Here is a 24,020-nt window from a genome sequence, read left to right as displayed (position 1 = left end):
TTCAACGTTGTCTTTAGCTCGATTAGAGTGAAGTCGCGGTCCATAACCTCGGGTGGACGTGGCCAGTCTTGGTGAATTTCGGCCGGCAAGTTCTGGACAAAACTGCTGTATACCGCAGTCGTTGAGGCCGCCGCCGGTGTCGCGAGTACGACGGAGAAATCTGTCGCTAGCGTGGTGGTGGTGGTGGTGATGGTGAAAGGGCTCGCCGTTGTCGGCCTCACAGAGGTGGGCAACGTCACGACTGACGCCCTGGGGGAATGTGCGTCCTGGGCCGACTTCTAAGGGAACTGTGCCGACATATGTCTGAAATGTCACTAGCGTGTTTTCGTCTACACCCTTAACGATAGCCAATGCCGCGAGAGGATTCTTTTGTGGGGGCGCATCCTTTATAGCTTGAATTGTTCTCCAGATCTATGTGGTCGGGTCAAACGGTGAAAGGGGTTGACAAAACTTACGCCAACGCTTCCGGCCTGCTTTGTTAAGTTCTCGGAATACTTTAGCTTTCATCCGGCGGTATGCTACAATGTCAGGAAGTTGCCCTGTGCGACGGGCAGTTCTTTCTGCTCGGCGACGTAATGCCCTAAGGTGGTTAATTGTTGGAGAATGACCGACGTGGCCTGTTACCCTTTTAGATAGGACCACCGCGTCCTGAATGGCGCAACGAATGGCTTGCGAGAGTGCCTCTGGGGACATGCCGCCGTGCACAGATCTTCGGAGGCCGGCACGAAAGAGTCTCCAGTTCGTGAAAGAAATCAGTCCAGTAGTAGCTGAGAGAGGCAGTCCATCGTGCGAAATATATACAGGAAAGTGGTCACTACCTCGGGTGTCCACATCGGTAGCGCACGACAGGTGGCGAATTATGTCCGCTGAGCACCACGAATGATCCAATACACTGAGTGACGTTGGTGATCGCATATATACGTTGGCTGTCAGTTGTTAAGTAGGGGCATATGAGCATTCTCCATTGCTTCCAACAACCTCCTTCCCTGGCCGGCCGTCCTACACCTTCCCCAGGCCGTATGATGAGTATTGAAGTCACCCAGCAGGAGCGCTGGGAGAACTTTGGGTATGTTGTTGCAGCTCGGGATGCTTTTTCGAAACGCGTAAGGTATAACGTTGGTTCGATGCTGCAGATAACGCTACTCCCCTTTTTTTTAACGATCACAACGTGTTGGCAATGAAGTTGCCCACCAAAGTGCTTCATTGCCAACATTGGGAGGTCGTTTACGGCACTCTAGTGTTGTCGGTGCTCAGTAGCCTTCATGGCGAGTCGGCAACGACGTCGATTCTTGGAGTAGGTTGTTGCAGCTCCACATGCTTTTTCGTAACGCATAAATAAGGTATAACGCTAGTTGGATGCTGCAGATAACGCTACTCCAATTTTTTTTAACGATCACGATGTATTGCTGCGGATAACGAGAACCGAAATCATGTGACGCTGCACTGCTTTGTTTGAGCGAATCCTTCCTTTTTTTGAGCACTGTCATTTATGTTGAATGACATCTACGAGTGACTTTTATCAATACGAGGAGTACCTTAGAAAGAAATAGCACATACCTGTGACGAATACCTACAAAAATATCGAAATTCCTCCAAAGTTTCGGCGGCACGGTAGGGTTCACATTTGTTACTCACAACGAGGACGACGGGGTCTCCGACCCCGACCGAACACGACCGGCTCATCGAGTAAGATCATTGGCCAGATTCGAAACTGTGGGGTCACGGCGTGATGTGATTGCTATACAGTTGGTGTCTTGCAGTCGGGAAAGAGACCAATTCGATGCCGCGCCTTGGTCATGTAACTGATTATCGGCAAGTGATCAGAGCTACATCGGATAGCGATCCTATATTCTTGGTCACATGACCGTCAGTCGGCAAATGATCAGGGCACCGTCGGCGAACATACGAGGGTGGTTCCATAAGTTTCCGGCCCGACCAACTTTTAATAGTCATAGAGACGAAACAAGTGTATCACTTTTCGACATAGTCACCCTTAACTTCGACGCACTTTTGACACCTTTCAACGAGCATTCTTATACCTTTGAAAAAATAGTCCGAAGTTTTGTCCGCAAAATGCTGGAAAACTGCCTCTTGCACCTCACTATCGTTTTGAAATCTCAAAAAGTTTGAGAACAGGAAGTAGTTACTCGGTGCCGAGTCTGGACTGTAGGGTGGGTGGTGGATTTCTTCGAAGCCGCACTCCTTCAGTGCAGCCTTGGCAACAGAAGCCGTGTGGACAGGGACATTGTCCTGGAGCAACCGGGCACCTCGACTCACCCTGCCGCGCCTCTTTTCCTTAATGGCGTCTCGCAGTCGGTGCAGGAGTGAAGCATAATAACTCTCATTCACTGTGGTATTCCTCTCTTTAAAGTCGGTGAGGAGGATCCCAAATCGTGACAATCCCAAAATATTGTTGCCATGATCTTCTTTGTGGATTGTGTGACCTTGGCTTTTCTTGAAGTGTTTCTCCTGGTTTGCGCCATTCCATCGGCTCCTTTTTCGAAAGGGGATCATATTAGAGCACCATAGTCTCATCCCCTGTGACAATTGACTTCAATATTTCTTCTTCGTTCTCTTGACAGAGCTCCAAAAACTCTTTGGCAGAGACGACGCGCTGTTGCTTTTGAATTGACGAGAGAAGTCGTGGCACCATCTCGCACTGACCTTTTTTCATGTGAAGGCCCTCGCCGACGATGCGAAAAACGGTTGTTTTGGAAAGCCCCAGCCTTTCTGAGATTTCCTTCACCTTCAGACGCCTGTCGCTCAGCACTTACTCCTCTACAAGAGACAAATTTTCTTGTGTCACCACTTCCACTGGACGACCATCGCGTGGATCATCTTCAATGAACTCTCGCCCCAGTCGAAACTGCTTAGCCCAGTCTTTTACCGTTGTGTACGACGGAGAGGCTTCCCTGTACACGTTGTCCAGTCGCGCTTTAATTTCTTTAGGCGAAAGTCCCTCTGTTGTCAAGAATTTTATCACAGTGCGGTACTCGATTTTTTTTTCATTTTAACTGAAGAGTGCACCCTGGCTGTTTGAAATGCCGCTCTCCAACCGACAAAAGCATGGAGAGGGTTGAGGGGGGTGCTCCGGCCCTCCAACAGATGGCGCCACGCGTCCTTAATCGCATTTTCAAATTCGCGCGCATTTTCTACCTCGGGTCGGAAACTTATGGAACCATATCGTATGTATCACTGGTTAAATTCGCGAACTCAATAATTCGCGAATTTGCGAGGAGCCAGGATCAGGCAATTATTCGCGGAACCTTAAATTCGCGGCACCGCAGTGCGTCGCTCCCGCACGAGGCGTCTTTGCGACTTTCCATCTTGAACTAACAAAAGCAACACTGGACAATAACCCATTTCATCCCTTTTAAGCCCTCCTGACTCAGAATGCTGCAATGAGGAGTCATTGCCGAATTTCCGTGTCTCCCGCCATTTTTGTGTCCACATCGACGCAGTGAGCATCGTGACAGCTTCGTATTTTTCAACTCATTACCGCCATGTTCTTGCTCCGGTACTTGAAGCCAACGTCGCCGCGTCCTCCCCCTTCAACCAGCCACCACGTGCATGGACTGCCACAGTGCCGTCCTCCATACGGAAGGCGACAAACTTTTTCTGCTGCCAATGAACATGTCTCTCGCGAAGTCGCTGATCGGCACAACCAGAAGCGTAAACATGGCAACTACAACAACTAAAGTCCTGAAGTCACGGGCAGAACTGAAAGTGCAGTATAAGGGCGTAATAAACCACGTACATAAGATGTATCAGCGTCCAGGGCCTTATTTCCTTCTCGTATTTTTCTGTCATTGCTTCGAATATTTCGCGGGACTTTAAATTCGCGAAAAAAAGGGCGTTCGCGAATTTCGCGAAACATAGGTCCTCGCGAAAATTACTACTTATACAGTATGTTATGTTCTCCTGCGCTCTACCTCCTCCTCTCCCACACGACTAGGAAATAGCCAGGCGATTCCGGCCGGTGGGAAGCCGTTAGCCCCATTGCGATCGCGTACTGTACCCGACATGCTCTGCTGCCTGGGCATTTAGTGCTACATATTTTTATCCAACTGACATTTGACAATATCTAATTGAATTTTTTTTGACAATGCACTCAGATGTGATCTTGTGGGTGACAGGGTGGTTAAGACCTTTAGGTACGTTGGTGTTTTTTTATCCTGTTGAACATAACCACCGAAGAGGACATAGACTTTGCATCTTGACATTTTGGACACGTTTAGAACTGTTAGCAAAGCTTTCAGTTTTACTAGGGAACTGGGGTCCCAGAATATTTTATATGTATTGGCATCGGAGCGGAATACCAGTCACACATACTTGAAACGGACTTTTTCCGACCCAAGTGCGAGAAGACGGAGAGCGTGTTGGTTAACAGTTAGCATGACGCAGCTGGCACGGTTATACAATTATACTGCACGAGAAACCAGGCGCCCTGAAGCACACAAATTGACTCCCAGCAAGCCGCTAGCTTTTAGCGATATTTACAAGGCATGCACAGAAATGACCGTAAACATTTGACCAGCTTCGAGAATCCATATCTACCGTCTTCATACCGCACATAGAGAATGATAATTTTGCAGAAAATGAAGCGTAAGTACACCTATCCGGACCATACGAGTAAATGAGCGAGCGAGAAGGAGCAGGCATTCCTCATTGGTCAGCGCCCTCACAGAGAATGTGGCAGGAATAAGGACTTTTCCGATCACCGGGGACAGGGGGCATTCGGCAGGCCGCCCACAGAGCCAAAGCGAAGCGGAGAGAGCGATCGAGGGGCCGTGCCTGAGCTATAAGAAAGTGGTCGCTTCCAAGCAAAACCCTACGAACCATTCCACCATTCAGATATTTCGTACAGAGAAAAATCCTGGAACTAGGGATCACGTGCGGTGCTGTTCCCGGGAAGATCTTTTCTTAAAATCGAAGTCGTATGCCAATGCTGATAAAGAACGCAATGATAGTTTCGCCGCTGAATTGGATATAGAATTATGTCAGCCAATTTCTTTTTGGAAAGTGCTATCAGGCCACACTTTTGTGAGCGGAAATTCTATTTTATGCACTAAACCCGACTTCAATCACTTTGCAATCTCATTTAATTAAAATGTGGCGTGTCACAAAAAAGACGAAAACGAAAGTTGCAGTCTACACTGAATCAACAGTCGACAGGCCGATTGAAACAAACTTGAACAGGTTCGAATGTTATTTTCTTTCTTCTTTGAGCCTGAACCGAACCTCCAAAAATAACGGCTCCAATATATGCTCAAAACACGCGGTGCCGCGAAAAACGTCGTCTACTCCACGAGGGCTTTTCCTCCCGAACGAACGACGCCATCGCCCCCGCGCGGAGCTATGGGCTATGGTTCCTAAGTGCCTTGCCTATTATATTGGAGCTATTATATTGGAGCGGCTATTACACATTGTGACGCTATTATTAGACCTTCTGAGAGTCCCGTGTATGGCGTCGACAGAGAGCAGGGAGGCTATGTTCCATGATTGACGAGATAGCTCGATGCATCGAAGGACCTTTTTCACAACGGCTTGCGCGCACGCGCATGACCCTGGGGCGCCGGAGAGGGTTATCTCCGTCTTCATTAGATGGCGCAGTATGGGGACGACAGAAGCGGGTACTTGTGGGGAGACCGCACGAACGGCGCGAGCTCGTCGGTCCCACTCCGGACCAGTTTTGGTCCTCCTTTGTGCTACCCACGTCGATTTGTTTTGACGCGCTCCGAGCGTAGTTCGCTGGAGAGCTGCTAGGACACGACACGTATGTGAAAAAAGGTCCTGGGCGCCGACTGTGCTGTCTGTGTATTTCCCCTGGCTTTTCCTTAGACTCTTCAAGACAGATGTCGACACAGCTCCCTGTGAAGTCGGTCCAGGACGCACGACCCCCCCCCCCCTCAAGCCTGAGCGTGGCCGACTACGGCAAGCAGTCCAGTCACCACCACCAATAGACGCGTTTCGCTGACCTTTCTCCACGCCTCAAGTTATCTCGACAATCAGCAAGTATAGTCTCCCGACACCCCATGCGAAAACTCAAAAGAGGTCACCCATGCCAGTCTTCCTAGTATATCTACTATCAATGTAGCGACACATTGTTAAACTCCACAGCCATTGTGTGCCTCGACAAACAGGTCAACTAACTGATGTGTGAAATGAAATGTGAAATGCTGCTGCGACAACACCTGTGGATGAAGCCTTATAGACCTCTCCCTGTTTGTAAACAAATGACGTCAATGCGTTCGACAGCGCCACCAATTTGGTAGTGTTGAACTACGCTCGAAGCTAAGGGGCGAACAAGGTAGCGCACGAAAGCCACAGTCTTGAGAGGATTACGATGGTCCCTGAAAGGGACGCGACCTGCGGTCCTAATCTTCTTTGAATAGGAGGCAGCGAACAAGTGCCCATTCGTGGAACCCAGCCATTCCTATTTGTTTCCGTTTCGGTCTGCTTACCAACGTCATCATGACGTTTCTCGGGTAAAGGTCTACTGGGCCTCGTCCACTGGCGTCGTCGCAGCAGCATTTTTGCGTTGCACAAGTATGTTATTTGTAGTTCAACTTGCACTGCGGTGTTCGTGAAATGTACACGGGTATTCCTCATCGTCGCTCACGCAGTGCAGTGCTATAAGGATCACCCAGACTGTACAGTTCGTACCAAACTCTCCTGATACCAAGCACTGCTGATACTATAAATGTCCAGCATGCAAACATTCCGCTGAAGTCTATGATGTCAAAAATACTACACTGACGAAAGAGAAGAGTGGTTCAACCCAGTAGTATAACCACCGGGTCTTGCACTCCAATACAGAAAAGCAGGGTCAAAGATCAATTTACTGGTTCTGTACTGAAAACGCAAAGCGTCGCACCCACATCGTCCCCAGTCGTATTGGCGACATGAGGTTTATTGACACCACTGTAATACCATGACATTCACAGACAACAATGTAATATCCTATCCGTAAGGACGTGTTACTGAATGAATCGCGCGCCCTGAACGACGCACAACCGTTCATTGGTCCCTCAAAGATATTCACGTGTCAAGTACATGTAGTAGACTCGCACAACAATGTCCAATGTCCGAGGCACGCATGAACTATAGTGTTACTCACTGTTTACATAACAAGAGAGCTAAATCGCCCGATCCCTTGATTCTCTCGCACAAACTATTTCTGCAAGTAAACCAAACACTGACGGTGCACAACAGACATTGCTTGCGTCTCAGAAAACGACAAGAATTACAAGCCCTGGGACGCATATTTGCATAAAAGAGTGCAGTGCGCAATCCTAGTGCGCAAGACAGCTTTCATTCGTCAGACAAGCAACTTCCCTCGGCTGTCAGGCTGTCACGTCACCCCGCCCGCCCAATGGTGAGACGCCCACTATTTCGTTTTGCTTTTTCTTTTCTATTTTGTACAGCGTGTCCCGCGTCCAACGCGGAGCGGGCGCCCAGCAGAGTTGTTCCCGCTGTAGCAGACGATTCTCAGAAGCCAATAAAAGTGCGCGGATGGTCTGACGTCACGCACGAAAGGAGCTGGGAGAGTTCGTAGTCTCGGCGCGCGCTCTTGTAAGCCAACTCTCTCAGGAAATTCGCGCTTATCAAAGGAAATATTTGCGCGATAGTTCCTTGAAGGTAGTGTGTTCACATCACGCGGTAGAAAGCATGCGTATTCGAGGTGCCTTTGCAATCGACCAGTATAATGATACACTGTAGATTTTGCTTGGTAGCAAACGCTGTAGACTTGCGTTTATTCTACTCTGATGGGACCACGACATTATATCGAATTATCCAGAAGCCTAAGAAACACAATGACATGAAGAGCGCAACTCAAGGCCACTCGGCACTTAGCTTTCCGCATAATTTGGCTTTGCAGGGCGGACACAACGGGGACACGTTATTTTCCTGCTGTTCAGATAAAATTTCAGCTTATTTGTCCGCAGGGGCAAACTTTTTTCGATGCAGAGCGTTGTTAGAGGAGCTTGTGTGCGTGTGTTTGATTTAGCGGATCTAATCCTAAATGCAGGAGCGTCCGCCAGGATCTGGGAATACTATCGAATTAACCGGAAAGTCTAATTAAAGAATGAACAATTCGCGTAACTTCGCTGGTAAAGGTTTATATATGTATGCATCAAGGTGATGAATTGGGCTAGTGGTGACATATTATAGTATAGATGCCTCTTTTGTTCGTTGCTCGTATTACGCTTTTTGCTTCGTATGCTACAACTACTTCCCGATTTCTTGTGCTGACAGGCAAATGCAATAAATTTAAGCAATTTCAAAGAACAGTGATATCTTCTTTTGCACAGGAGCCTCGTTCGTATTACTGAACCAGACTGACACGGACGGATCTTGGCGAAAGGTTGACAAACAAGACATTATCATTATTTTCTTTTCTGCACTGCACTGAAACTACAAGGTTTCCTTTCTACACCGAAGAAATTTCACTACAATTCATTACGAAGTGACATGCATATGCGACACCTCTCATACTGAATTTTGCACGACATAAACAACTGCGAGAATTCCATGAGGTACTTTTTATAGCAAGCCAGTGAAAGGGCGAGCTGGAGGATAAAAACACAGCATCGTGCATTTGAGTACATTTCGCATCGCAGGTATGCAAACAATGTCACTGCCATACTATACTTTCGATGTCTACACCCCACATATTTTGCAGTGTACAAAAAGACATGAACAACTTCACGTGGGACGTCGCACAGAATTCGTGTATGCTATATGAACAAGGAGGATTGTGGGGGAAAAGTTTAGTTCCTACATTGCGAAGCCGTTTTACTACCAGTCAAAGGTCAAATTTAATCTGCTACCCACACCTAACAGACTACTTCTACCATGCATATTCAGACACAGCAGGACCACTTCAAGCACCAAGGCGGATAAACCACCCAGTAAGCTACCATGCTAACTGGGACATATTGCAAAAACCATCAACAAAACAACGTTGGTTCTGTCTCTGGAGGCAAAAAACGAACTCCCAGGCCATGCAGAGGACCGGTATGCCCGGTATCAAGTGTAAGGCAATCTCAACAAGCGCACACGTGCTGATCGCAATACCTTCCTATGTGATAGGTGTTGGAGTCTCACATTTGTGGAATACATATTCAACTGAATCTTCCACATTATATGGAGGATGGGCATTTAAACTATCTTCAACTATCCGATTAAAACTCAACGCCGCATTTTCCACCCAACAAGGAACATGTCCACAACAGCCTAAATGCAGGTCACCAGTATAGACTATATTTAGTGCTCCTGGTCAGTCAAAATGGCAGTAAATGCATGTTCTCACTTTGAGCATGCTGTTATCTAGCATTTGTTAAAAGTTGTGAAGACATTAAAGATCTATTTTAAGCTCCATTACAATGAAAATAGTAGCTAAAACTAAGTACCTTCCCTGCAATCTATGAGGAGTATCACAACTTGCCCTCGATGAAGTGTTAATGGGTTGTGCATGAAAACATTCGAAATCATTGTGTGCCAAGAACCATTGGACTACTTTTAATTTGACTTTCCATTCCATGTACCACCACTGCATTGTGCTGGTATGTCTAACAGCTAGGTGCACAGCAATGAACCTTGAATTCAGTTCGAAATCCGAGTCATAGTTTACCAATAAGCTTTCTCCTCAGGTTCCTGTCTATGTCTCAACTTTGATCTATGTGGCATAATATTGATAATGGCTGAACAGAGCAACACGATGGGAATTGAATTCAACGTTATTTTCTTTCGTCTTTACTTTTCTTTCATCAGAGCAACACCCTTTGCAGCATGCAGAACAAAGTTGAAGGGTGAAGTGTCCTGCAAGAAAACAGACAAGAGCTTCGACGAGAAAGGATACTCTTCTAATGGACACAAAGCCGGAGAAATTTTCAGAATTTGAGGAATTATTGCATCACAACCGGGATGGTTCAAAATTACTATTTGCGCAGACCTAACTATTATACTCTGGCATGCTTAGATGCAGAAATAAGAGTGGTTTAGGTTAGGATTTCATAATTTGCATGCAACTGTTAATTCTGAAAATATATGCACGTCAACAACATGCTTTTTCTTCTTTCAGCATGAACACATTATTCTTCATTTGCATGACAATGTGAAGAGAGTAGGGTCATGTCATAGAGTTATGCTGAGCACAGGGGAGACACACATCATGCACCTACTGGTGTGTAGCTTGTGTAATTGGCTATATGTGACCTGGAAACCCATCATCCTTGATTCCAAGCAACACTGTATCTAGGGTGGTATGAAAAAGGAAGAAACTGAAAATATTGACTTGAACGACACTGTAGGCCAATTTGTGGCAGCGCAGGCTAGGAAGGTTAAACTATAAATTTTGTGTACCGTTATGCTTTAAGCCAATGCATAAAGCCATCCAAATTCCCCCCAAACTTTTTGCAGTAACACTTCTCTGTCAAAGGATGATTCTGTTGGGCTTTACAAATTAACATACCTTCATTAAGTACCACTTATTTTTACAAGGAAGAATGGTTTACCCATTGAAAAACCACAGGCAAAGGCTACTGTGTAGGTAACACCTACTGTCTGCTAATCAAGGGAGGATATATTGCAGTGCTCACTAATAACTAAACGCATAGCTGTACAATAATATCAACAACTAAATGATAAATATGACTGAGCTATAGGCACTGATGAATACAATGCATGCATCCAGCTGCTTACTGCTTAGTCCATAAAATATGGCAGTTCTTGTTTGTTTTCATTTAAGCACGTATGTACAAAGGAAAATGTACACTAGAGTCCCTTTTTCAGTGGATGCCAGAAAGGTAAGAAAATATAATGTTTCTTCACAATAAGAAAATTATGCTGACATATGAAGGTGGCTTTTTTAACAATGTGGAAAGGGGCTGCACATATAATGGAAATCTGAGTAAATAAATGTCCAGACAGGCCGGACAAAAAATGTACATTTGATAAGTGCAGAGCACAAATGCATGTAGTAGTTAAGGCTCTCGTTATAATGATGTAGGTCCTATATCATCTGGAGGCTGGGCAGCATTGTTCATGTCCTTTTGCTCCTCTGGGTGGACATCGTGTTCAGAAAACACAGGATTGGTATGAAGGTTCTGAAATTTCAAAGAGAAATTTTGTGCATGAGTCATGTAGAACTGGCAACACAAAAAATCATTTCATATGTGCTGATACAATGGTAGCAGCAAAGTGGGGCAGCCTGCACAGTTGCAGAGGCACAACAAGCTTTCAAAAAAGCAGTGTTACCAATACACAAATGGAACTATCTAAATATGTTCCAGCACACACATCTGCCTCTGGTTACACCTTGTGTCCTACGTAGCAAGGAGCTGGTAATAGCCTCAAGCTAAGACTCATGAGGACTCTCAAGAAATGTGCTGCCCCACACGTAGCTTTTCTGGGCAGTGATAGACAGTGAAATGCTGGTACAGTGAACTCTCGTTAATATGACCCCCGTTAATCTGACATATTCGCTTTATGACCCTTTTTCTCTGGAACCGTTCCACCCGGCATGTAAATCCCTCTCATTAATATGACAATCCCTTTATCGGACAATGACCAAGATTCTTCTCACAAGTATAGGGTCAAACACAGGCATTATATTCCCGCTATTATGACCGCGTCGCATGACCCTCAGAGTAGTCCCCGGGAGAGGCTATCTCGTACCTCGCTCAGAGGGTGACACGTGTTAAAGTAGGGCGTCACAGGTTACCTTGTTATAATTTGAGCAGATAAAGGTCGTTAACGTGTCCGCAATTGATGGTGCTATTGTCCATTTAGGCATTATTGACTCAAAATTGTTTGACGTAGTCATTGTTAACAGATTTTCCAGAAAATAAATCATAATTACGTCAGCTTTCGTTGTGCGTAGCTGTGTGTCCGGTCCGCGGAGGGTCAGCTTCTCGTTAATACGTGTATGACAATTCGCTTTATGACCAAAATCCGCGGGAACGGCAGTGGTCATATTAACGAGGGTTCACTGTAATTGCCCAGGCTCATAATGGTAGTTGTAGGACAACCGCATCTAGGTATTGTTTACAAAGTTGCACCAGCTCTGGGAAACTCTGCCTTGTATGACACATAATCTGACTCGAAGTGATGTTGCACATGCGAGAGAAGGGCACACAAATGAAACAGCGCGGTGCTGCTGCCAGTAGCTCGCTGACAACAGGAGCGGAAGGTGTAGCACTGCACACAGCAGTGGGGTACCTGCTCTACTGTTCCATGTTGCAATGGGTGGTGAACTGCTCTCTATCTTGGGTGATGCAAAGTTTTGAAAGAGAAGCTTTCTTTTATTTACTTTGTGCTGATTTTGAAGTAAAACATAAGTTCAAAAAGCAAAAAAAAATGAGCATAACAAACTTTCGATCAGGGTGTCGAACCGAACCCGAACCCGAACCGAAAACCGTACCCGAACCGTTATTTTTGCCGGAACCGAACCCGAACCGAAATTTTCGGAACACTGCTGAACCCGAACCGGAGCAGAACCATAAAAAATAATAGCGGTAACCGGTTCGCAACAAAACGGTTCGGACATAGAAGTCAGCACAAGAGTTCCTCTTTATCCCCGAACGAAGACACATCGGTATCATCATCACGCGCCTATATCATAGATTTCAGAAATTTTCACCTACCAGTCAGACGACGACGTATAGTAAGTATACTTTCAGCATCTTTTTAACATGTTGAAGCGCAGTTGTCCTTGTGAGCGCCGCGGCTGGCGCCCCACGCACGCGGTGATGCGGCGTCTACTCTTCAGATACGAGGTGCCACGCGCACGAATGGAACAGGAATGGAATAGGCCAGTTATGTAGCTCTACACGACGAATATGTGATCAAATGAGCGCCGAAGATTTCTTTTTACACGTGAGCAGTAAAAATTAAACAAGTCAGAAACATGAGAAGTGGAGAAGGGGCGTACGCAGAACGGTGCCTGTTTGATTGGTCGTGGTTTGAAAAGTAAATGTGGTTCTGCTTATTGGTAGTGCAGTTGTGTCGTGATACATTGCCTTTGTGAGGTGGATTAACTAGTACACTGCTGTGAGCTCGGACAGAGTAAGGCTGGCAGGCTTATTTTCGACATGCTCCAGTACGGTTTCAGATCGATTCACGCTGCGAAGGCAGTGTGCCGGCAAGTACTGTCGTCTATCTTACGCTGTCCATCCTTTAAGTTTATCTTGCTGGCACTGTGCGTGTGAAAAAGAGATTTTGGGAACAAAGTAGCGGGACAACACCGCTTCATTAGCGTGGACTCTATTTGCAATAAGTGTTCATCCATTTCTTATTTCTCTCGCTAAAGAGCTACCTCACCGCTAAAGACGTTAATGCAAATAACAGCAGTAAGCGATTAGCCACGCACTTCCTGATAAAAGCAGTTTTATGGAACACATAAAACGGAAGCGTTGAACCGGTTCGCGAACCGGTTCGGGGCTGCGAACCGGTTTGCGAACCGGTTCGTTTTTTGGCGTGGCCGAACCGGAACTGAACCGGAACGAAATCAAAACAACGCGAACCCGAACCCGAACCGAACCCGTATTTTTTGCGGTTCGACACCCTGCTTTGGATACGAAGTTATTTTTTGTTGTGGAAAAGGTGTTTCCCAAAAAGGGGCTAAAATGATGCTACAAATCTGGAACAAAGCTTACTACTTTCTGAAGCTGACCAGATTCATCACTTATAGCATCTCGCTGCAACAAGAGTGGATGGTGTGAATGCGTATGATCGAAGCATAGCAAACAGATTGAAAAGCTCACTTTTTCTGTTGTCGGCTCTTGATTTAGGAAGCGCCTTACACAGCTGGAGTACAAACTCGGATCTTGTATCTGACCAGTACTTTTGCCTGAAATTATAAACAGGTTTGACAAATATTATCAGGATATGATTAGACCAGCCCATGACCCATGATGACCACAAGTGATGGTGCACAAGTAGACCATTGTCGCTTTTGAGGTTCTACATTTTTTTGTCGTTTTTTTTGCAAGTGGGAGGTAAGAATATAGGGAGGTAAACTAAGGTAAAATCGTGTGACATCGTGGGAACGAGCATAATTTTAAGTGGAAAAGCAAAAAGAAAAGAAAAAAAAGTCGGAACAACAACGCATAAAGTAGCACAAGGTAGAGATCAGTGTAAGGTATCATATTTTCTCAAATGTAAGGAGCTCCCATCCCAAAAAAAATTTGGCCCCTCTGAAGGTTTTTTAATGTTCATCAAAGTCTCTGGCTACTGCATGTTATTTATGTCATTCATGAACGGTGATGTATGCATAAGCAACCAAAATCCTGGGAAAGAACATGGACAAACAAGGTCTCTCAAGCAGTGGGGGCACAATACAAAAACCCATCCCGCTAAATATAATTTTTCCCTATATATGTCCATATCATTTTCTCTCCTTGGATTTGCACAACTTAGTCGGCCCGTGCCAGGTAGGGGGGCTTGAGCCCTCCCAAGCAAGACTATGCACTGGTTCCCATTATCAATTAAAGTGACCAGTGTGCATGCTTTCCTGACATTCTTTCACAGAACATTTTCCACCCATTTGCGTGACCCCTGTGCAGCAAATTGTACGTAGCCGAAACAAGGACAAAGCATTTTGCCTAGTGTGACCCTTGTGTAAGCAACTCGCCTTCGAATGCTCTCTGCTTTTAATATGATTACATGTGTCATAGTTGAGGTTCTAGCTCTATCATGTACAGCTCGCGTCAGAGTTAACTTTAACGCTGTTCCACCTTGCGGACCCTGGTCGTGTTTAGTAGAAATGGCGGAGGGTCTTTTGGTCATCAATGGTCATTGGTCACGAGTGGTCATTGAAGATACAAAAAGCCAAACATCACGTGCTTATGATACATCACACCAAGTGCTTCCAACAGGTACCATTTCTGTGCATACAGGTAACAATAGTTATATTTTACATTCACATACATACTTGTACATGTTATACAGTAGAATCTCGATGATACGAATCTCACGGGGTAGCGAAAAAAAATCGTATCAAACGAATTAAACCAAAATAAAAATTAAGGCAAGAAAGTAGATAGCGAATGTTCATTTTCCATTACTGTCAGTGAAAAAAGGTCGGTCGTAACGTTTTTGTGTCTCCATTTTTGGCCAATTCTGCCCAAATTTGCGAGATGATTCAAAAGTCCCAGCACGTGCTTTCCACTCGCGAGTCGCGCGCCAGTGTTCTTAAGCGAGCTTCTCCTAAAGCACGCAGACATTAGGTGAAGCCGACTTGCGAAAAGGTGACGCGTAATGATGACAGAAGTTGTCCTGATATGTTCCCTCCACGTGATCTGGTCGCAGTTTCCCACTAGTGCGATGTCACACAGCTTCGCAATTTATTGTTGCGAGGAAGGTAAAAGGGTCGCAACAGAGATAAGGTGATAAGGTTCAGGGCCGTGTAATCCTTTTGATCTTATCTCATCCACCACTACCAACAAAGGGAGAGTCATTGCTTGCATTGCGCAACACGATGTAACAGAGTCCGTGGTGAGGATCTCCATCCCTTTCCGAAAGAAGGAGAAGCATGACTCGCGCGCTCTCGGGTCACAGGGGAAGGACCGGTCGCATCCTCTGCTACGCAAGATAACGCGTTCGTGTCATCCAAACTCTAATACATGGGGAGAAATGGCATTGCGGCTGGGACTGGAAAAGAATTCGTATCATCGCGAAATTCGTATCATCCGTGATCGTGTCATCGAGATTCTACTGTATGTTCTGACACTGACGTAACTGTAACAGTTCTGGCGAGGTTAAAACACTGCCAGGAACAGAACACCAGATACCACTGCACACCATTAGGTTTCCATTAATTCCCACCATTCTAGAGAAGGGGATATTCAAATACATGTTGCACACGCTGAATGCTTGACAGATCAAACCCTGCTTCCAGCAGATAACACAGACACAACATGTACCTATTCAGTATGATAAGGAGCGCTTACCTGTTAGAAGACTGACAAATAATGCAGTAAAAAATGCAATCGTGAATCCAAGCACAGGAACAAGGAGATGCGATATTCGATAAAACTGCAGAAGGCCCCTAGAAAGCATACACAAGGCTTTTAGGATTGGAATGAAAATGTGAAGAAAAATATGGAGATTCAGGGGTTATATTCTCATCACATAATCATCATCACATCACATTCATCACATAATGGTGGTAATGGTGGTTCATAATTAGGGCGTGACTTTTTTGGGTTATATTATCCAGCAAAATCAGGGGGTAAATATCGGGTTATATTTTGCTTCAGTAATTCGGGTGTACTTGGGTTGAACTGCACCTGATTCAACCTAATTCTGGTTGAATCAGGTTCAGTTCAGGCATAAATCTTTGGTTTGCTCGGCATAATACACATGACACCAGTAGACACACAGCATCAATATTCAGTCTATGCATCTAAGAGGCAGCGAGGTTTCTCTTTTGACAGTTTGTATGAGCATATTTGTGCATTTACAACACAGTTTCCAAAGTTGTGTGTTAGTTGTGATAACTTCAGATTCCCCTGGTCCAGCAGTTTTCGGGGAAATACTGGGTTAAACCCTGTTTTTCCGGATTTGAATCTGGAGGTAAATATCGGGCATAATCGGGTATAACCCTAAAAAGTCAGGATCTATTCATAACGAACATGTTGGATACAAACATGTGATTATGGTGATGAGTTGGAGGTTTGTTTGTCATGCAAATGACACACATGAATGTGTTAGCTTCTGACAATTGTCGTTCATACCTTTCAGCATGGGGTTCACTCTCTGCAGGTATTACAGGGATAGTTGAGTTTGCCTCACAGCCATCGATAGATGTAGGAAGATTTTCGGGAGGCAACTCATTCAGCAGTGATCCAATGACAACCCAAAGGCAAGCAACCTGTCCTAGCAGCAAACCAATAAGGGCACCCTGGTAAATAGAAAGGAAAGGTCAATATAAAGTACAAAACCTGGGTGTGTCACCAAAATTTATTGTCACATCTACCATTCCCTTATGCGTGCCAGTTACGACATACGACGGTGGTTCCATAAGTTTCCGGCCCGAGGTAGAAAATGCGCGCGAATTTGAAAATGCGATTAAGGACGCGTGGCGCCATCTGCTGGAGGGCCGGAGCACCACCCTCAACCCTCTCCATGCTTTTGTCGGTTGGAGAGCGGCATTTCAAACAGCCAGGGTGCACTCGTCAGTTAAAATGGAAAAAATCGAGTACAGCGCTGTGATGAAATTCTTGACAAAAGAAGGACTTTCGCCTAAAGAAATTAAAGCGAGACTGGACAACGTGTACAGGGAAGCCTCTCCGTCGTACACAACGGCAAAAGACTGGGCTAAGCAGTTTCGACTGGGGCGAGAGTCCATTGAAGATGATCCACGCGATGGTCGTCGAGTGGAAGTGGTGACACAAGAAAATTTGTCTCTTGTCGAGGAGGAAGTGCTGAGCGACAGGTGTCTGAAGGTGAAGGAAATCTCAGAAAGGCTGGGGCTTTCCAAAACAACCGTTTTTCGCATCATCGACGAGGGCCTTCACATGAAAAAGGTCAGTGCGAGATGGGTGCCACGACTTCTCTCGTCAGTTCAAAAGCAACAGCGCGTCGTCTGTGCCAAAGAGTTTTTCGAGCTCTGTCAAGAGAACGAAGAAGAAATACTGAAGTCAATTGTAACAGGGGATGAGACTATGGTGCTCTACTATGATCCCCTTTCGAAAAAGGAGTCGATGGAATGGCGCAAACCAGGAGAAGCACCCCCAAGAAAAGCCAATGTCACACAATCCACAAAGAAGATCATGGCAACAATTTTTTTTGGATTGTCACCGGATCCTCCTCATCGACTTCAAAGAGAGGAACACCACAATGAATGCGACTTATTATGCTTCACTCCTGCACCGACTGCGAGACGCCATCAAGGAAAAGAGGCGCGGCAGGTTGAGTCGAGGTGCCCGGTTGCTCCAGGACAATGCCCCTGTCCACACGGCTTCTGTTGCCAAGGCTGCACTGAAGGAGTGCGGCCTCGAAGAAATCCACCACCCACCCTACAGTCCAGACTTGGCACCGAGTGACTACTTCCTGTTCTCAAACTTGAAGAGGGATCTCAGAGGACGGAGATTTCAAAACGATAGTGAGGTGCAAGAGGCAGTTTTCCAGCATTTTGTGGACAAAACTTCGGACTGTGGACTATTTTTTCAAGGGTATAAGAATGCTGGTTGAAAGATGTCAAAAGTGCATCGAAGTTAAGGGTGACTATGTCGAAAAGTGATACATTTGTTTCGTCTCTATGACTATTAAAAGTTGGTCGGGCCGGAAACTTATGGAACCACCCTCGTACATTTGTATGACAGGCACCATAGTCCTTTATAGGCACGACACATCATGGGCGTAGCCATGGGGGTTAGGAGTTCAATCCTGCCAAATCATACTTTTGGTAGTGCATTTGGAAGAGGGAGACATCACCTCCCCCATGTAAAGTCGCCATAGAACCCCCCCCCCCCAAATGTTTTTCTGACTGCCATGCTGCGACACATGGTAAGACAGGAACTAGTGTATGTTGAGACCATTTGTCCCAGAAGCACTATCATTTGAAGCACTACCATGAGCATGCCAAATGATGGCCAGGGGCAACTGCCACACTCAACTGAATGGCATGGGATTGAGTGCAACTATACAAACAGAGGGCATAACAAAGCTAGCGCATGCGGCTGATGATGCCTCCTGTTATGTGCATTTCTTGAGACCGAGCCTGCTATGCTAAACTAAAATAAACCTCTAGTTCCCCGTTGCTTCGTAGCTCTGCCTCTCTTCAAACACCTAACCCTCTATGCAAAAACGCAACAGCTCAAAACGAAAAGGAAAAGTATGATAAATGGCCAATACAGCAAACAATTAATTTGTCATCGCAGCTCTTCAGCAAGAAGTCGACTCTCGACAAATATGTTTGTCAAATGCAACAATTAATTGTTATAGTAATAGTAAGCTGTATGTCAATTTTTAGCCCAACTCCTCCCATTTCCTACTGTGAATAATGTTCAAACATGGACTCGTAGGTGAAATGTACTGAAACAAGAATTCAGAATTCCAAATGGACCTCACTGACTAGCACTGCAGGAAGCAAGTTATTATGAGACAGCAAAGGATACCCATTCCTCAACCATGCAAGGGCCTTCAAAACACAACGAAAGTAGCCAGGCAGGGTAGTTGGTGCTCAACATTGCTCTACAGAAAGGAACAAGGACTGAATGCACAACACAATGACGAATTCGCAAGTAGTCCGACCACCTACGCATTTGAAATTTTTGGCACGTGTTCTTAGGCTGCCCTCGACTGATGTATCGTGTCACTCTCATCCTCATGTCTGTGTAGTAAAGAGCTGCGAGTTCAGCAATGCGTTGTGTACTTAGTCCTCGTTCTTTTTGGCTGAATGCTATGCTATGCTTCAAAACACGAGGATTAACAATGCTCAAACGAGCTCACTCACCTTCCCATTGCACATGGGAACTAGAACGCCTAGTGTAAATACCGCTAAAAGTGGTCCTGAAAGGGCACCTGACATGGCAAATGCGGCCTGAAAAGACACCAAAATAATAATGTTTGTTTCAGGCACAAATTATTCATTGAAACTTTGGGTAGGCAGCAGTGATGGCTGCATCTCGTATGACAAAAAGGCCCTTCAATGCGTGTGGCCGTCCAATGGTGTGGAACGATCTTTAATCCCCCAAAGGAAACAATTGTTGTTTTTCACTTGCTGTGTAAGTCGAGTGCACAACAAGTGGTGGCTTTCAGGGGTGAGCAGTAATAGCAGTACTTTGTATTATAATACTATTCCTGTAATACTTTTGAGTATTTGTATTGTGTAGTATAATTAGGGGTGTGCCAATCCGAATATTCCAAAGTCAAATTGAATATCGAAACTAATGGAGGAAAAAATGACGAATACCGAATTGAATATCGCATAGTCGTGCAACGTTTACAGTATGTGGCTTTCACACTAAAAGTTTGCAATTTGTAGCCCATGGCTTTAGTGTAATCTTTCTGGCATTAACTGTCAGAAGAGAACACATGTAATTTTTCTGTGGGAAGCCCCTGTTCTTTAATGTTACATGATAGTGTTTCCTGCTTTTCAGGTGAGTACTTACTGGGTAATTATCATGTAATTATCATTATATGTCATGCTACACAGATGAGGCTGCAATTGTTTCTGAACATTCATAGGTCCCTCGTGAAATAAACAAACTGGCATCCTGCCTCAGCTTTGCCGTGAACGCCCTTTAGCTTGTTTGCTGAGGAAGTTGTGTGGCCGAAATTTTGAATGTAATAGACACTTTTAAGACACCCTTTTTGTTCATCGGCTGTAGCCATTTTTTGAGTCTTAGCTTTTTAAAGGCAACTTCCCAGACATCAAATCAAAATCCCCCACCAGCACCCCTAAAGTGCATGTGGGAGGGATGCCGCCCCTTCCTCAGGCGAAGTGTACACAATGAACTTGGACTAAGCATAGCACCTACGACAAGGAGACCAAGGCTAAGGTTATCTTAAGCTAAACAACAATCTGCCTGTGTTGGTCAAACAGCACTGGCAATTTTGTAAAGCAGGCTTCGGCTCATGCAGGGAAGCATTAGGTGAAGCCCACTTTCTGGGAGGCATCGTTCTTACTGGCGAAAAGCTGCATATTCGGAAAACCGAATATTCGTATTCGATTCGCGAATCGAATACTTTTAGTGATTGATATTCGATTCGAATTCGAGAACTCGTATATTCGCACACCCCTAATTCTAATACTAATTCTCCGAAAGTATTTGTATCTGTATTATAACTAGGGCCGATAAACACCCGACAAATATTTTCTTCGAAATTCGGCACATTGCGAAAAATTCCGAAATGCTTTTGCATATGGCGATACATGCTGAAAATGCCTGGTGCACCTTATCAGTAATTTTCCTGTGTCCCACAGCCCCCTATTACTCTCTTACCCCATATTCACCAAAAGAGCGTGACCTCATGACCAAACGTTGCTGGACGCTCTCCTCCATTCCCTCAAGCTCAATGTCGCTATGGACCACATTTAAAAAGCGTTTTTTGCCTGAAACAGAGCTTCCTTCCAGTAAAGTCACTCTTGTAGACAGCTGCACGACAGTCAGTCACACAATAACTAATGGCCCATTTCTTATTGAACGAAATTAAGACTCACACAGTGAGAGTAGGAAGTCAACTGTGTTCGAAATTGGTCAACATTACCTCATCAGATCAAGGTACTTTCATTTGTCTGCCTTCTTCCAAGACTGGATAGACATGCACTACAATACTGTCCCTTTGAGAGCATGTTAATGTTACCGCATAAAATAAAATAACACTGGAGTATGACGGTCTCAATGAGTACTGCACAAATTGTGTATAGTATTTCTGCTTTTTCCTACGTGGGGACCCGCGAGTTTTACTAGTATTACTCGTAATTATCGTATTACACGTGTAGTACACATTACTATTAGTATTATGTATTAGTATTATATTATAATTAGGGTTCGTGGTTTTCGGCATTTTCCGAAAAATGCCGGAAAACACCCCCCGAATGATTTTTTTCAGATTCGGAATATTCCGAAAAAATCCGAATTTCTCGTATCCTGACAGCTGCCATTCCTGGAACGGCAAAGAGAAATCCCCTTGGAATCTCCCTTTGTCGACTATTTCTCAAGCGTGGCATTATCTTCGGGCTGTGCTCTTGTTTCGGTTTGCGTTTGTGTGTGTCGGTCGGTGTGTGTTTGTGCGGTCGGTGACCGCCTTTTGGCAGCACACGTACTTAGTGGCACACCTACCTTTAGTGAATTTACTATTCAGAACCTTTATGGTATGTTGTTGTCGGGTTAAAAAGAGATCACGAGTGTACGGAGCTCCCAAACAGTTTCAAACGCCGATCGCTCATCCCCTGCCCTAGCCTTCTAGTTAATCTTTGTGTTTTTTCTATTCCTCTATCTACTCCCCTCCAGTTACTACTTGGAGTAACCCCTGTTTCCGTTCCTGAGGCACTTCAAGGCACTTCACTGTATGAGGACTTATTCTTATTTGTTCTACGAGATGAATCTCGTATGGATGATATAAAGCGCGAGTTTTTCGAATATGCTGTATGCCCTGCCCCTCAGGTGGATATATCTCCTATTCAGTTTTGGACGGCCCGTTCCAGCACATGGCCTTTGTTACCCCATTCTCCAAGGTCGAAAATAAAGTTGTTGTTTGGCCTTTGTTATCGCAGTGCGCCTCAAGCATACTGGGTATTCCTGTTCCTAGCGCTAATGTTGAGCGCGCGTTCTCTAAACTGCGTGTTATTAATCGCAAGGAGCGAGCCGCTATGACAGATGCGAGCATGATGATGTGCGCTTGCATCTATCACAACAAGAGGTAGTCTCCTTGTTTGCTGGTTTGGCACAGGCAATAAAAATCATTGGTAATGAAGCCATGAATCGATTCACTTCTTTTCGGTTCGTTGTCAGTTCACGCGCAAAATAGGCTTTCCTTCATGCGAAATAAATAGATGCCCGTATTCGGGCATTTATTTTTTGGGCGGAATATAGATGCCGAAAAAATCCGATTTATAGTCCCCCATATAAATGCCGATAAACACCCCCCGAATTGGGTTGAAAATAAATGCCGAAAACCACTAACCCTAATTATAATACTGATTCCTGGAAAGTATTTGTATTATAATACAAAATATCAATATTACTGCACACCCGGCCTGGTGCACCCCATCCCTAATGCAAACTTCTGGAGATCAACAGTAGAATCTCGATGATACAATCACGGATTATACGATGGAATTTCGGGATGATACGAATTTTTTCAAAAGTACTGGCCAGAACGCCTTATGTGTAATAGGTTAATTTTTGGATAGTACGAAAACGTTTCTGGGCCAACGTGCATGATACGAACAGCCAAGACTCCGCGCATCTCCTGCGTTTGTTCCCGAAACAATATGGCACTCCTGACGGCACGCGTCGCGAGCAACGCTACGCAAGACTAATCAGTTTGGATTTTCGCAAACGACTATCTTTCGCCTTGCCGATGTGGGATGGTTATTGGGTATTGTGGGTAGTATTGGGTATTGGGAAAGAAATTAAGTTCGGGCCATGATACAAACGGGCGAGACGCCGTCGGGCCATCTCCTGTACTTGTGCTGGAAACAATGAGGCGCTCCGCGACACGGCTGTGGCGCGGCCGAAACGCACGTTTCTCCAGCGTAAAAACGCCGCGCACATGCGGCGCTGTTGCTCGCGCGCTGAGGAATCGCGCGCGGAGCGTTTTCCCGACGTTTTCAGGACGCGCGCGCGCGCTCGGCGTGGGTGTGACCTCGTAAAAACCAGTTTTTCAACGCGCGCGGAGGGGTTACGCCGGAATCTGTCGACTACAAATATTCGCGCGCGTCTGGGCGCGTTTTCCGAGAAGTAGACAGAACCATGGCCGTCGTGCGGCAGACAAGGTGGCGTATGAGCAGCTCGCATAAATTTTTGGGGCATTATCCATCACACTAAATTTACGTGAACATTTGAATGATATCTGGAATGAAGGAACGCAGGAACCACAGGAGAGAATAGCATCTGCACGTTCTAACAGATATTTGTGGTCGACGAATATAGCAACAGTGGCGCGCGTCACTCGCTCCGTACGCGTCCCATGCGTTTCGGGTGGTCGCCTTGCTGGCGTTTCTTGGCCGCGTGTGCAAGGCCATGGCGTACGCGCGACGTTTTGACGCTGAGAAAACGTCCAATGCGTTTCGCCCTTTCATGTATGGGACGTCTCTAGAGCAAGCGATCTGGCGAGCGACGTGTACCTGCTTTTTATATTCTTTACAACACATGTCCCACAACGGAGGACGCCCGGACACATCAAACCTTAATAATTCGTTGCCTTGAGAGTCAGATGCCGTAATGATGGAAATCACTGGTCGGAATGGGGAACAGCATGGCAGAGAGAGCACGACTGGTGTGCTTGCAATTGTGTGAATGTGTCTATTCATCGAGCCCACAGGCACATTAGGTGAGCTA

The 24,020-nt window shown here is 45.5% G+C and overlaps 1 protein-coding gene across 1 annotated transcript in view; it reads right to left on the bottom strand.

The window, feature by feature from the left end:
- Window positions 1-8,531: 8,531 nt before the first annotated feature.
- Window positions 8,532-24,020, bottom strand: part of LOC135385306 (sodium-coupled monocarboxylate transporter 1-like) — a 66,053-nt gene continuing 50,564 nt past the window's right edge. Inside the window, exons 12-17 of the mRNA XM_064614537.1 lie at window positions 19,466-19,552; window positions 16,743-16,909; window positions 15,957-16,054; window positions 13,770-13,855; window positions 13,662-13,703; window positions 8,532-11,111 (exon numbers count right to left, since the gene is read on the bottom strand). Of these exons, the coding sequence (XP_064470607.1) occupies window positions 11,001-11,111; window positions 13,662-13,703; window positions 13,770-13,855; window positions 15,957-16,054; window positions 16,743-16,909; window positions 19,466-19,552 (591 nt within the window). The 3' untranslated portion in view covers window positions 8,532-11,000. The remainder of the gene's footprint in view (window positions 11,112-13,661; window positions 13,704-13,769; window positions 13,856-15,956; window positions 16,055-16,742; window positions 16,910-19,465; window positions 19,553-24,020) is intronic.

The sequence above is a fragment of the Ornithodoros turicata genome, chromosome 2 (genome assembly GCF_037126465.1).
Source record: "Ornithodoros turicata isolate Travis chromosome 2, ASM3712646v1, whole genome shotgun sequence".
Classification (NCBI taxonomy): domain Eukaryota; kingdom Metazoa; phylum Arthropoda; class Arachnida; order Ixodida; family Argasidae; genus Ornithodoros; species Ornithodoros turicata.
The sequence above is the reverse complement of the archived record's forward strand: the minus strand, read 5'-3'. Positions and strand labels throughout refer to the sequence as shown.